Here is a 15,537-nt window from a genome sequence, read left to right on the forward strand (position 1 = left end):
CATTTATTTAAAATAGAATGTTTTTGTAACAATGTAAATGTCTTTACTGTCACTTTTGGACAATTTAATCCACCCTTACTGAATAAAAGTCTTGATTTTGTTTTTTCAAAAAACAAAAATCTTACTGACCACAAACATTTGAAAAGTAGTGTACGTACCTAATAGAATATAATAATCATAAGATATGTTGTTGTCTTTTTGAGAGGCCTGTAACTTCAAGGGTATTAGGACCATGAAGTCATGCCTTTTTGTGGCGTCTTCCTCCACCTTCCCAGCCTTCCCTGTGGGGGAGCAGAAGTGCTGAAAGCAGCTGAACCAATGGGAGACAGTCAATTCAGTCAGCAGAAGTCAGAAATGTTGAAAAACCTGTACTGACAGTCAGGGTGAGTTCCCTAACACAAGACACAAGATACAGTCACTGAAACTGGCTGCCATTGTGCCGAAGCTCATGAACCACCTCAGGTCATGGTCATCAACTGAGTTCACTGAATGCATTTCTAATCTAGACACTTTCTTTTAAAGACTTTAGACATGGGGACTTACTCAGACCAGAAGGAAGGATACCTGCAAAATGGGTGAGTCAAAATTTAGATTGCCTGTTGTCAAATCTGCCCCTAAATACTGAAGTAACATTAATAAAGTAATGGATTTGTACAATGAAAGGTGTAATGTTTACGTGGCCTCCATTTTCAAACATTTCAGTTACTAATACATGATCAAACACATTTATAAGATCAAAACAAGTACCAGAAGAGGCCATGAGCACATACTGTACTGGACAAACCGGAGATGAATTTACAAGTTGTTGCACTGTGAAGTGGACAGCAGTAGGACAAGAGAGAAATTTGGTTATTTAGAAAGAGGATTTTAGAAAAGGGAAGTTGCAGTTGAACTGATTTCCGGCACTTTTTGCCAAACTTCTTGACTAATATTTAAGAAAAACCACACAGAAAGACATTACCTCCCGTATCCTGTCACCTGACAGATCATCAGATTTTCTGCCATTTACATTTAACACAATAACAAGGCTTTCACATCTGTTATGAGTTAAAAATGGAAATCTTCAAAAATGTATTTTAAATTGTTTTAAAGCAGAAAATACTTTTACTATAATAACCCTAATGTCATTATTACTTTTAATAGTTTTAGAGTGTAAAATGGAGATTATATTAAAGCTTCTATGTGATAACAATGCTACTATAATCCACAGAATAGATCTTTTGACTTGTTAATTTCCATACCAAATTCCATGTTCATGTCCAGACAAGAAGAGTATGCATGAAACAGTGTCATAAAAACACTCAGTGTTTCTGTGATATGACTAAATCTAATAATGCCTGTATCCTTAATACATTAAGTTACATAATGAGTTGCTGAAGCTTCTTACAAGCTGGGACAAAGGTTTTCACAACAGGCGATTGCTTTACTAAATCTTGTAAGAGTTGCATCAAGAACAATTGCTGAAACAGTATACACTGTCATGCTTCACATTGGAGGTGTCATGAGGGTTAGATTTCCACAGTTGTCATACATTGTCCTTTAAATGCCCTACATATTTCTTAAAATGTATTGACATCTGATAATGCCTAAGTTAGTTCAAAACTGAGCTTGAGATTTCACAAAACACAGTGAAACAGTTGTTTAGTAAAAACATACTGCCTTCTATATGTTAGAGTAGGTGATGTTTGAAATAATGCATAATCTCTGAGCAATCTCGTTGGACAATAGTGTATAATGTACAAAGGTTACAGACAATACAATCAAGAGCTGAATGAATTTGGTGTTACGGGCTAGTGGTAACATCAGAAACAGGTTCAGTGATGCGACATATGACTGAAGGCGTCATGTTGACAACAGAAGCACACCGGCTCATTGCCTGCCTGGAATCAGCTGAAAACAAAACTAGATTTTCTGGTCACATGTGCTGACGTAAAGAAATACTTGAGGTAAAAACAGGAACATGAAGAATAAAAAAAAAAAGTTTAAACATTAAGATATAGTACATATTTTGGATAAATCTGTTCATTTTAGAGGTATTCATCTATGTTTTGCCACATCTCCTGCTACTTCCAATTTTCTAACAAATTGCTCCATATTTCAATGGATACTTCTAAATAACACTGTCAGACTTTAAAATGAATGTCATATATTTATTTTAAATCTTGAGAAATCTAGCATTGACTTCAGTAAATAAAGAGTTGTTACTACATGATGGTTTCAAACCATCATCAACGTCACATTTTACAATGTTGACAAAATAACCAAATTTTGCACATCACACATGTATTAAATTCAGTCATTTATGGCAAGCTACTAACTTGGTGAAATATGACAGACTAATGGTAAACTAAGGACAAAACATTAATTGCCATAAGCTTTTAATTCTATTGTAGGCCTATTTAGACCTATACATTAGCGGAAACTATTGTTGTCGTGCAATTTTTATTAATAATATTGGGCCAGTTGTTCACAAGTAATCTGATCGGATTTCAACCATTGAATTGGATCAAATCTTGAAAAGGGGTTGTTCAAAAGGAAAAAGGGATTTGAAATCAGATTAGATCACGGAATCCAATCCTAGTTTTAATCTAGATCAAACCTTCAGTTTGTGTTGTTCAAAACTTGTCAGTAGGATTTGGATAACTTTGATCCAAAAAAACAGGATTATGGTAGGATTTCAAGGTGGATTCCAGGAGGAAAATGTAATACACATACACATTTTTTTGTTTTGCTCTTGATTAGTTTAACTGTTAAATTAATTAGAAGTAGACATTAACCTACATATTTAGCCTTTTGGTAACCTACTGTAAAGTAAAAAAGATTTTGGTGCCATAAAACAATCTCCAAACAGCTGTAAATATCCAACAAAAATATTATATTTAATTCAAAACCCATATTCTCTCTATCATCATGTCCCTTTAGGGGCGCCATAGAGCACTGGTAATCCAGATTTGGTAATCTGGAAAAGTGTGTATCTGGATCATGGTGATCCAATCCATTTTTTCTTTGAAAAACCAGCACAAAAGTAAAATTGATTACCTGATCCTAGATAGCAAAACATGGGATTTCCAAATCCAGATCATTCTGATCCAGATTAAACTTTTTGAACAACTGGCCCATTATTATTATTTTACCAATTGGAGTTTTATGGATCTAAATCAGCACAGGTTTGATGCCTTGGTCTGACACAGGACGCGTACAACTGCAGGTTTGTGTTTAAACAGCTTTCTCAGGTGCGGAGGCTGCGTCATCAGGTGTGACGCGCGCTGATTGGCTGAATTCTATGTTTGGCATGAAGGTACTTGCTTTAGTGAGGTAGATAGTCGCCCTCGTCTTTGTGAAGGAAAGGTACATAGCGAAGTTTTACATCAGTATCCTATAGTACATAAATTTAACTATAGCACTTGTAATGTTCTTAGGTAGTACTTGTTTTATTGTCAAATGAAGAAACGATTTGTTTTTGAGGCGCATCTACGTAGTTGTTGAAAAGGTGAGTTTAGCATGTTTACATTGACATTATTTACATGTGTCCATAAAGCGCGATGTGACGGGCGTTAGCGAGCTTTCTAGTGTACACAGCCCTGTTACTACTTACGCCTATCTATCTATCTATCTATGAAAAAAGATAGATCTGTGTTTATACATCATATGTCAAAATTGTTTCCAAAAACTTTCCTCACCTCTGCTCTTAAGACCAGAGATGCGTTTTATTGACAACAAGATGTCAGTGTTGGTCAAAGACAGGACAAAAAGTGTCCCTATTGGATTGTTTCAACAAATTTTTGGACCCCTCATAATGGATATGAATACAATGGGGTGTTTTGTTTGTTTATGTTTAGTTTTGTGAGTGTGTTTGCGTGCTGTATGCTGTTTTGCATTTCATCGAGTAGCAAAGAAGGCAGTGAAATATAAAACTTGGATTTAAAAATGGGTAAGACCCATACTTAAACTTATTAAACTTTCACAGCAAGTTTAAAAAATAAAGGGAACTGGGAGAGACATACAGATTTGATGCTGTTCTTTTTTTGTTGTTTTGCAGCTAAAATTATTACACAAGGTGATACAAACATTTATAAAATATCAACGATTAAATAAGTCTCCGTCATTCACTGCAGGAATTCAGTTAGAAACATTTCCAAGTGGCTGCACATTAAATACTTTCTATACGTTTCTCGTGTGCTGACCCGTTTTGTAATTTAAACAGACACACCTGGAATTTTATCTTGAGGAGTAAGTTGTTTCCTTAAGATTTAATGGTTAATAATTAATAAAAATGTAATGTATGGACCAAGAAGCCCCTGTACCTTCCTTTACATTTTCAATTTATTCATGCAGGCATTTAGAATACGGCAAGACATCGGCCTTCATCCCCGACATGGAGCTCCGGGAGGAATGGCAGGATGAGGAGTTTCCCAGGTAATCTGCACCAACAGGTACATGCACCGTATTTATGTTCATCTTGAGTGCAAATGGGATAAAATAATGTTATCTTTGTAGGCCCCTTCCTGAGGACACACAGATTCCTGGCGATGAACCTGAAAGCCCTGGAGCTGAGGGAAACAAGCCTGGTAACTTCCTTTAGTTACTGGCCAAAATAGATATAATTTGACACTTGTATGTATACACACTACTGTTCAAAAGTTTGGGGTTTTACTGACTGACCCCAAACTTTTGAACAGTTTTACTGACTGACTTCAAACTTTTGAACAGTAGTGAATATATTGTATTTTCCATTGTAATGCTTGATCATTCTTTCTTTCTTTCCACTAGTCCCACCGACCAGCCTGGCCCTGACAGGTAATACTGTGAGGAAGAAGCGACTAGTGGCACCAGCACTTAGTTTAACGCTGGACAAAACCTCTGTTGACCGGAGCATGAAATCAGATGAGTTTGACGCTTCCGCCATTTCACCATCTGCCGATGATGACCTAGAGTTGGACATTAACCTAGAGGCCTTAGAGACCCCCTCAGACAGCGAATCTTGCAACTTCCCAGACAGCATGCACGACTTAGAGTGGGAAGGTATTCAGTTATTTTGGGGTTGTGTTGTTTATTGTTTCCCTTGGGATCACATGCTGAGGTATGGGACTGGGCAACCATGGTTTACTATTAGTACTGTGGTCATTGCAGATGATCTTCCTAGGATGGGTAAAGCAGCGATCAGAAAAGCAAGTTTACTAGAGCACGCAGAGATGGGACACTTAGACTTGGATCAGGTGGACAGCAACGGGCGGCGATGGAGACGATTCCATATTGGCGGCCAAGAATACCAAGTCAACATGAGCGTTCTGGAGCCGTACCTCCAAGTTCTCTCCCACGGAGGTGAGCTTTTGTGGAAGAAGTTGAGATGAATATACTTTACTGAATAATTACAAACTAAATTGACCTTTTTTTATAGGGTATTATGGGGATGGCTCAACAGCCATTATCATGTTTACTGCCTGCTACCTTCCAGAAAATACAACAGAACACTACGAGTATGTGATGGACAATCTGTTCAGGTAAAACCTGATGATTTGGTATGAATTTTCTCTACAAGCAATTATACATTTTTGGAACTTAAATGTTTATTCTGAGGAAATGCACATTTAATGATTTATTTGGATTTAGGTACATTATTGGCACATTGGACTTGATGGTGTCTGAGAATTACATATTGGTGTATCTGTGTGGAATGGCCCCTCGCAATAAGATGCCTGGCATTAAGTGGCTCCGACAGTGTTACATGTCCATTGATAGAAGGTGAGCTATACTAGAAGTTTAACAATTTTATACTTAAAGACAACAGGAAATGACATTCATAAGACATACCATTTTTGAGGAAAATTTGAAATTATATGCATCAGGGTTCCATTTCTGTTGGCGATATTACAATTAGGATAAATATTTCTTTAAAATTATTATTATTTTTTTATTATTATTATTATTTCACTCTAATAGTAAAACAGTGTAAGACAATTACTATATAAATCATATATCCATATTTTGTATCTTTTCCCCCATAAATTATTACTATTGGTCACCCTTTACGTGTGTCTGTAGGTTTTGCAAATATTTAACCAATATAATTTATTAAAAGAGCTTGCGACTAAACCATGTATCTTCATTGGATCCTCAAAATGTCCGTCAAACCTCTTAACTGTCGTGAATGAAGTGCCGCACACAGTTTGGAACCTCTCTGCTTGTTTGCAAGGGTACATAAAAAACTGGTTGTTTGAATAAGTAAAGTGTTTTCTTTACTCATGAATCTCTCTCTCTCTTTCTGTCTCTCTCTCTCATATATATATATAATATATATATAAAGGCTAATGTTTTATGTATTTGAGGAAGAGATTTGAGTTTTAGTCTATCATTTGTCATTGAGTCAGTTAATACTGTCAAAGGATTAGTTCACTTTTAAATGAAAATTAGCCCAAGCTTTACTCACCTAGGATGGCTTGAGGGTGTATTTGACTTTCTTCTTTCTGATGAACACAATCTGAGAAATATTAATAAATATCCTGACGCATCCAAGCTTTATAATGGCAGTGAACAGGGGTCACGAGTATTAAGCTGAAGAAAGTGCATCCATCCACATCCATCCATCATAAACGTACTCCACACAGCTCCAGGGGGGTTAATAAAGGCCTTCTGAAGCAATGTCTTTGTGTAAATAAATATCTATATTTAACAAGTTATGAAGTAAAATATCTAGCTTCCGCCAGAACGCCTTCCGTATTCAATCCTTTAAATAACCTTGTCTTTTATAACATGAGATTTTTGACAAATTACAAAAACTGAGCACTCGCATAGCTACAATAAACTTTATAACCTGTAAGTTGATGAAAACATAATGCGATGCACTTACTGCCTCAGATGCGTCCATTCTAATGGCGGACAAAACTACAAAACATGTATGTCCTACTTTCACTGGTCAAATACTCCATTTGAGCCTTTGGTAGAATATTAAAGGGATAGTTCACCCAAAAATGAAAATTTGATATTTATCTGCTTACCCCCAGCGCATCCAAGATGTATGTGACTTTGTTTATTCTGTAGAACACAAATGATGATTTTTAACTCGAACTGTTGCGGTCTGTCAGTCTTATAATGCAAGTCAGTGGTTACACAATCTATAAGAGTAAAAAAAAACATGCACAGACAAGTCCAAATTAAACCCTGCGGCTCATGACGACACATTGATGTCCTAAGACACAAAATGATTGGTTTGTGCGAGAAACCGAACAGTATTTATATAATTTTTAACCTCTAATACACCACTATGTCCAACTGCTTTCAGCATTTGATGTCTAGCACTCGTTGAAGTATATGCGCGAGGCATCACTGCCGTTGTCAGAGCGCGATCAGACCTCACTAAGCGAATGCTGAACGCAGTTGGACATAGTGGTGTATTAGAGGTTAAAAATGATATAAATACTGTTCGTTTTCTCGCACAAACCGAACGTTTCATGTCTTAGGACATGAATGTGTCTTCACAAGCTGCAGGGTTTAATTTGGATTTGTCTGTGCATGTTTTTCGACTCTTATTGATGCAAGTTCCCATTCACTCCCATTATTTGGCTGACAGATGGCAACGGTTGCAGATAAAAATCATAATTTGTGTTCTACTGAAGAAACAAAGTCACCTACATCTTGGATGCCCTGGCTGGGGGTAAGCAGATAAACATCAAATTTAAATTATTGGGTGAACTATCCCTTTAATATATAATAACCCATCCATTGATTTATTTTATTTACATTGTGGGGCGGGGGGATAGTTATTTTGTCACAATATGAGGTAAATCCGGCCCTGTCTATTTTCTCCACCCATGTGGCTAACAAAAAAGATTTTACTGAAGTCAATTATGATTCTGAAACCAAACCTTGTTTTTCTGATTAAGAAATGAATTGGTAATTTTTTTTATTTCACATTGTTTTTAAAGACTCAATGGAATGGTTTGATGACTGAAATTTTCTTTTATTATCTTGACATGTTTGCTTTTGAAATGGGAAGTTGTGGTTGGACAGTTAGTCAATAGAGAGACAGCCTGGAAAAACGAAACAAAACAAAGCTACTTGATTTTGCTAACTGGTGGCAGGTGATATCGGGGGAGGGTATGTTCTCATTCTAAAGATCATTTTATTGGTCAAAATATATATACTCCCCTGAACAAGATATGATAAATAATATTTTTAATGTAATACTGTAATTTGTTAAGTGTGTATATTTGATTATAAACATTAATATCACAGAAATCTTTGGTAACATTATACATGTTTATATTTAAGTTAAATGAAACCAATGGATCATGGTTTCCACAAAAATATTAAGCAGCACAATTGTTTTCAACATTGATGATAAGAAGAAATGTTTCTTGAGCACCAAATCAAATTAAAATGATTTCTGAAGGATCAAGTGACACTGAAGACTGGAGTAATGCCATCAGCTTTGCCATCACAGGAATAAATTACATTTTATAATATATTCAAATAGAAAACAGTTATTTTAAATAATAATAATATTTCACAATATTTGAAAGCACCCAAACCCCAACTGTATTTTGATTTCTCATGAAATTTCCATCAGTTCCAGAAGAGGGCGTCTGTGTCTAAGCTGCTCTGACTGTGGCGCTCTTGTCCTTTAGTTTAGTTCCCGTTGAACATGAGATCCCACCTCAGCTCTCTCTCTTTCTTAATGCCCCTTGTATGAAATATGATAGGAATGTTGTGGACTCGTACATACAGGGCCATGTTATCGAGTTCTTCCAGACATTCCCAAGATAACCTTTGACCAGTTCTCAGCTGTCATCTTTTTTTGTTAGGGTTGCTATATTTAGACATTTTTAGATTGCATACTTCATTGAGGATTAGTTTCCTTAAGGTTTATAACTCCTGTGTCGGCTCTCCAAGGCCAGTGTGGCTGTTCTCAGTGGACGTCACACAAATGGATATGTTATAAAAAAATAAAATAAAAAAAAATATCACTGTGTGCTTATCTAACGTATAGTCATTATCCCAACACAACACAACAGGGTGATCAGGATCAGGTCAAGATACCAAAAGGGTTTGTTTTGTGATTATTGACCAGTCGAAGAAATACCATGGTAAATTCATAATTAAATTCTTTATATTCTAGCATAGCATTTTCACAGTTATATACAGGTAATTCTCACAAATGTTCTATGTGAGGAACTTGTATGCTTTGAAAATTCAGGGTTGTTTCTATGGCTTATCATGTGAGATCAGTTTGGGAAATGAGGAACTAAGGAGTGTGGGATGCTCTCGAAAGCCTGATTTGTCATTCCTACTGGCTCCATTGCGTCATTGCATGAAGTTTCCTCTTGGATCACTCATATGCTGCTGACTACAGACAGCAACAGAAAACAACACAAACAAACACTGTCAGGCTTGACTTCACAAGAATCAAGGAGGAAAAAAATAACTGATAGAAGTCCATGTAAATACCACTGAATCTAACGGGAAACCCCTGAGACGCAGTTCTGTAATTTTAGCTACTCTATTTAGAGTTTCAGTGTAAACACTGACCTTTTCATAAAGCATACAGTGGGGTCTAAAATTTTGAGACTGCATTTACAATCTCTAATGATTTCTAATGAAATTAGCATTTTGTATTTAAAGCAAAAATGTCTATAAATAAATGATAGATTGACCCCGTCAGCTTTTTTGTACAAAAGGTACACTTTGGATTGAGGGGCGAACAAACCAAATATTAAAAAACATGAAACTTTTTCAATTCAACACTTCAATTAAATGTTAATATTAAAAAATAAAAAATAAAGTTAGAAAATGTATATAATTGTAATTGAATAGTAGAATTAGCCTAATTTGATTTAATTTTATATGTTTGGAAATGCAAAATAGACAATGTAGACAAAATAGACAAATGCAAAATATTTTTGCTGACAGTCTCAGACATTCTATGGAAGTTTGTTTACGCCACTAAAAAAAAAAAAAAAAAGTAATTGCGACTTTTTATCTCACAACTCTGACTTCTTTTCTCAGAATTGCAAGATTTAAACTCACATTTGCACTTTATAAAGTCAGAATTGTGAGTTTACATCTCGCAAGTCTGACATTTTTAACACAATTGCGAGTTAAAAAGTCAGAATTTTGATATATAAAATCACAATTCTGAAAAAAAAAAGTATTTTTTTCCCTCACAAATGGACATTATAACACGCAATTGTGAGTTTGTATCTCACAATTCTGACTTTATAACTTGCAATTCTGACTTTATAATTTGCAATTCTGGCTATCACGCAATTCTGACTTTACAACTCGCAATTGTGGTTTATATCTCGCAATTCTTAGAAAAAAGTCTGAATTTAAGATAAAAAGTTGCAATTACCTTTTTATTTTTTATTTCATGGCAAAAACGAGCTTCCATAGTGTTGGACTCTATTATGTAGATCAGAATAAAGTGTTTTGTCTTTGAGCCATTCAAGCCTTACCCCTTAAATAACATATCTAAGAAACAAAACAAAAGAAAAAGGGAAATGGTTATATTATTTTGGGCTAGAAAACCAGTGGAATAACACATAGTCATCTCCAAGTTTCTGCCTGCCTGTGTCCCATGATTCAACGCCCTGCCTCTCATGGTTTCACACGGGTCCGGGTGGTGCTGGTGCTAGTGCCAGTCAGCGATTGCTCCCTTGTGTCGTCATGTTCTGCTGGCATCGTGCAATTGGAAACAAAATAGTTTTATGTGTTAACACAAAGTATTTTCCTTTGCTTTTCTTATTGGGGTCTTAAATGTTTTTTTTTTTTCTTTTCTTTTCTTTTCATTTGCAGGTTAAGGAAAGACTTGAAAGGGCTTTTTGTGGTTCACCCGGCCTGGTACGTGAGAGCTGTAATTACCGTCATCAAACCGTTCATCAGGTGAGCACGGATTGATCGGTTGTTCAGCAAACAGAGGTCAAGATGTCATAATCATTATTAGACGTTTCGTATTATATAAACCCTTCGGTCTGAGCTGTTTCCCTCTCTCTTGCAGTGAGAAATTTAGCAGGAAGATGCGCTTCATCCACAGCTTGCAGGAACTGGCAGAGTTTGTTCCTGTGGACCAGCTGCAAATCCCAGACTGCATCAGAGAGTGAGTGTCCACATCAAACCACATTAGTGCTCTGCCATTATTTGATACCTGAACTAAAAATATATACAAATAAAAATATATTAATACATTTTGGTAACACTTAACAATAAGGTTTCGGTTTGTTAACAATAGTTAACTCATGTTAACTAATGCAGTTAACTATTAATAATGCTTCTACAGCATTTAATGTTAATTCTAACATTTACTAATACATTATTAAATCAAAAGTTATATTTAACATTAGTTAATGGCATTACCCAATGTTAACGAATACAAAATTTGATTTGAATGCACTGTAAACTAACATGAACAAATAATGAACAACTATATTTCTACTAATGCATATTAACAAAGATCAGTAAATGCTTTAAAAATATACTGCTTGTTGTTGATGCATTAACTAATGTTAATTAGTTAATTAACAAATGAGACCTTATTGTAAAGTGTTACCTACATTTTTAAATATTTTATAAATAAATTCTTCGAGTAATTTTTTTAAAATAAAGAATAAAAACAAAAATACTTTGTCAAACTAATTTCCTGACACTATTCCTCCTTTTGCCCATCATATCTAATAATTCCACTCTAAATAATTTACATAAAATCTATTTGTAAATTGTATTCATAAATATTAATTAATAAATAAATATTATAAATATTTATTAATCATTTTAATGTAAATTGTTTAAAGAGAAATTACCAGATATGATGGGCAAAAGAGGGAGAAATAGGGTCAGGAAATTATACAAGTTTGACTCAAACTTAATATCACTAGTTTCATATATATATATATATATATATATATATATATATATATATATATATATATATATTTTTTTTTTTTTTTTTTTTTTAAACAATACCTGATTAAATGTATTGATAAATGTATTCATAAAATGAATATTTATTGATTTTGTAATTAATAAATGTTATGAATAAATTTAAATGTATTCGTAAAATGTATTCATAAAGTAATTTATTTATAGTTTTTTTAATGAACATTTTATGAATAAATGTTATTAAATTTAAATGTATTCACAAAATGTATTCATAAAATAAATATTTATATTTATTTATTTATAATGAATGTAATTATTTACCAGTGAAATTGTTGTCTGCATATAATTTACGTTAAAATTATCATTAAATGTATTTTATAAATACATTTGATCAATAAATTTAATTATGTAATGTTTCATATAAATAAAAAAATAGTTATAGTTAAATGAAAAAAGTTTCCAGAGTTGCTACCCCTGTCACTTTTTTCTCTTAATAATATACATAAATCAATACATTTTATTCATTATAAATTTAATTGTTTTAAAAACTAGTTCACCCAAAAATGAAAATTACATAAATTGCTCACCCTCATGTCTTTCCAAACCCGTAAGACATTCGTTCATCTTTGCAACACAAATGAAGATATTTTTAATGAAATCTGAGAGCTTTTTGTCCCTCCATTGACAGCCTACGCAACGACCACTTTCAAGGCCCAGAAAGGTAGTAAAGACATCAATAAAATACTCCATGTGACTCCAGTGGTTTAACCTCAATTTTATGAAGTGACAAAAGTCATACAGGTTTGGAACGACATGAGGGTGAATTACAGAATTTTAATTTTTGGGTGAGCTAAACCCTTTAACTAAATAAAAATGGTAACTATAGAAGTGATTTTTGTTCTGTAGGTATGATGAGCAGATGAACAGGTGAGGGTGTCTGATGGAAAGACGGCAGAGGTGTACATACTGTACAGACTTGGTAACACTGGGGAATTGGAGCTGGCTCGGGTTAAAGGTCAAGCTTTAGGTGCAAATGTCCTAATGACAGAAAAACCGCTTCCTACCAGACAACTCTTTGATGAAATGCACAAAGACAGTGTTGTCCTTCAGAGAGACACAGCTGTGTCAAGCCACAAGGTGGGTCAGGAGAGATCCGCGAACAACATGAAAGCCTGCTTTACGTCATTGCATTTAAACTGTTACACAAAAACAAACAAATGTGCAGTGTTTTCCCAGACTCTACAAAATCAAACAACACACCCTTCATAAAAGCTTTTATATTTAAGCGTGAAAAGTTAAACATAAACAACCTTACTAGATATTTTAATAAAAACATTTCCTTTTTTGACTTGTGGTGAACATACCCAAATTAGGGTAAATATTAGATTAAATAAGGTTGTTTCATGGCTCTATTTTAATATTTGCACTAAATGGTTACAACGTTTTATTAGAAATATGTTATCTGAAACCTATATGAACCATCATTCATATATGGTTTAAAGTCTTCAAAATACTGTGTTTGCATCTAAGTGACCTGGTTTTTGTCTTTTCTGTAAAGTGGTATTGACTGTTTTATTGAATTTATTTTGATATATTCTGTAAAATACACTGTACTTGAGCATTTAATCGTGAATGTTATCAGTGCAAATGCAGCAACGCTCAAACTTTTAATGCAAAATCAGACAGCTATTACAATACAAAGTGTATAATATTGCTGTAAGGAGTCACGTTATTCAATTTATACCTGTACATATTTGTTACGTATATAATAGGTCTTGGTTTTCTTCTGGAATAAGGTAGGGAAATGTTCTCTAATATTCAGCTGCTGCTGCTGCCTGTAAAGTGGCCCATTGAATGTGCTTTCATTTAATAGACTCCTGTGTGCAAATATTTATACAAGGCCACACTTGAACAACCTGAGCTTTCAAACTGCATACATATATACCACATATATGTCTTTTCTACAATATTTAAGGAAATAAAGGGTTATATTAAACATCTGATGTGATTTACTGTTTTATTCACTATTAACTGTAATGAGGAAATAGTGGGAGGGGGGATTTTATTTTATTTTTTGAGAGTCGCTATGGAAATATTCTTGCGCCTTTCAGGAAACCGGGACTGGCAGAGAGAGGAAGTGAGGTAGCTGAAAGGTGAAACATTTTTCTTTATGCATTGAAGTTACAAACAGGAACAGAGAGAGTACTGGAAGGTTAAATAACAAGATTCCCATTGTAACGCTTTATGTGCCAAATGTTATAAATGAGTCAGTAATGTTTAGCAGAAAGTTCATGTTTTGGATTCGTCTAAGCAAATAATTCACTTCAATGAATGAACTACAGAATGGATTCAATGGTTTTCAGATCCATAAATGGAATTGTTGCCACACACACAAAGATATGCAATACATGTATTAAATGCAAAAAAAAAAAAAAAAAAAAACACACTTTTTTTTAAAAAATTATATTTTAATAGCCAAATAAATTAAAAAAAAAAGTAGGCAAATAATATTTTTTAAAAATTGCAAACTTTAGAGCTTCAAATCATGATTATGAAATAAGCATTATTTTTTTTAATTAACACTGACTTGAAATGAGTCTGCTGTGCAACCTTATGAATCAAATAAACTTCTCAGGATATTTTTTTTTTGTCCCATCTCTAAAGAATCTGTGGTATCTATTTCAATTATTTTGTATAAATTCAATAAAAGAGTGGAAAAAATTCTGCCTCGGTCTCATGTTTAGCAAGTGAAATATCTCATCAAAAAAAAAAAAAAAACATCGGCACAATTAGTCCATTAAACAGACTATTTAACTGTTTTTCAAGCCATTGTTAGAAAAGGAAATTAAAATGCAATGTGGTCTGTACCGGTGTGAGACATAAATAATCTTTGTGCCAAAGGTCCATTGTTTGTTTCTGTAGGTGTTTTGCGCAATCTTGCGCACAGGCTGCTTTACTAATGAATGTTACAGTAGATGTTAAAACATGATTTAGGGATCAGCTTTGATTTCTTCGCCCATAAATTTAAGGCTTACATTTGTACAAACGTGAATGACAAGGTAAACAAAAACACCAAGTCAAGGAACAGCCCAGTGTAGTATTAAGATAATCCTGTTAAAATCCATATTTATTGCATTTGTGACGAGCGTTCAACTGTAAGAGAGCCTGTGTAACGTACTTTTTGCAGCCGTGGACAAGTTTAAAGTGTACGGTTTAATAAGACACAAAGCAAAGATCAAAGAAAAATAACTTTTTTACGGTAGTAAAAAAAAAAAACAGTTCCTTAAGTAAAAAGGTGCAGGGAGTGATCTGGGAAATGCTAACATTAGCCTGCTAGCATTGAAAACATATGATCCCACACACCCTGTAAATCGCCGTCCAAAGCCACGCCTCCTCTAAAACACAGGAATGCACCCGCACACAAACACACCTGTTCTCGGCAAAGCGTCACAAGAGACCCTTAAACTACCTCATGTCTCAAAGTACATAACATTACAATAATAATGAACGTAAACAATTTGTAGCCTACCTGACTGCTGCAGATTAATTCCGGTGTTGATGCTGTTGACATGGATACGCATAATTCCGAGTCTGACTGAACAGTTCCGGTTAGAACGTCACGGGTTGTCCTCTCTTAGTAGTTATGACGTGATAAGCTTGTTTTGA

General features: G+C 34.3%; 1 protein-coding gene across 2 annotated transcripts; it reads left to right on the plus strand.

Moving 5' to 3' along the window:
• The first annotated feature begins 294 nt into the window (after window positions 1–294).
• Window positions 295–14,574, plus strand: bnipl (BCL2 interacting protein like). Of its 2 annotated transcripts, XM_067405039.1 has the most exons (11): window positions 295–383; window positions 523–575; window positions 4,336–4,416; window positions 4,498–4,568; window positions 4,771–5,022; window positions 5,131–5,322; window positions 5,399–5,501; window positions 5,611–5,742; window positions 10,792–10,878; window positions 10,994–11,092; window positions 12,778–14,574. In XM_067405039.1, exons 2-11 carry the CDS (start codon window positions 532–534, stop codon window positions 12,800–12,802), a joined length of 1,086 nt encoding a protein of 361 aa, XP_067261140.1. In that variant the 5' UTR covers window positions 295–383; window positions 523–531; the 3' UTR covers window positions 12,803–14,574. The 2 variants fall into 2 exon arrangements, with proteins under 2 accessions (XP_067261140.1, XP_067261146.1); XM_067405045.1 differs by lacking the exons at window positions 295–383; window positions 523–575 and adding an exon at window positions 3,349–3,490 and having other exon boundaries at window positions 12,778–14,573.
• The last annotated feature ends 963 nt before the right edge of the window (window positions 14,575–15,537 follow it).

This window comes from Chanodichthys erythropterus, chromosome 2 (genome assembly GCF_024489055.1).
Source record: "Chanodichthys erythropterus isolate Z2021 chromosome 2, ASM2448905v1, whole genome shotgun sequence".
NCBI lineage: Eukaryota > Metazoa > Chordata > Actinopteri > Cypriniformes > Xenocyprididae > Chanodichthys > Chanodichthys erythropterus.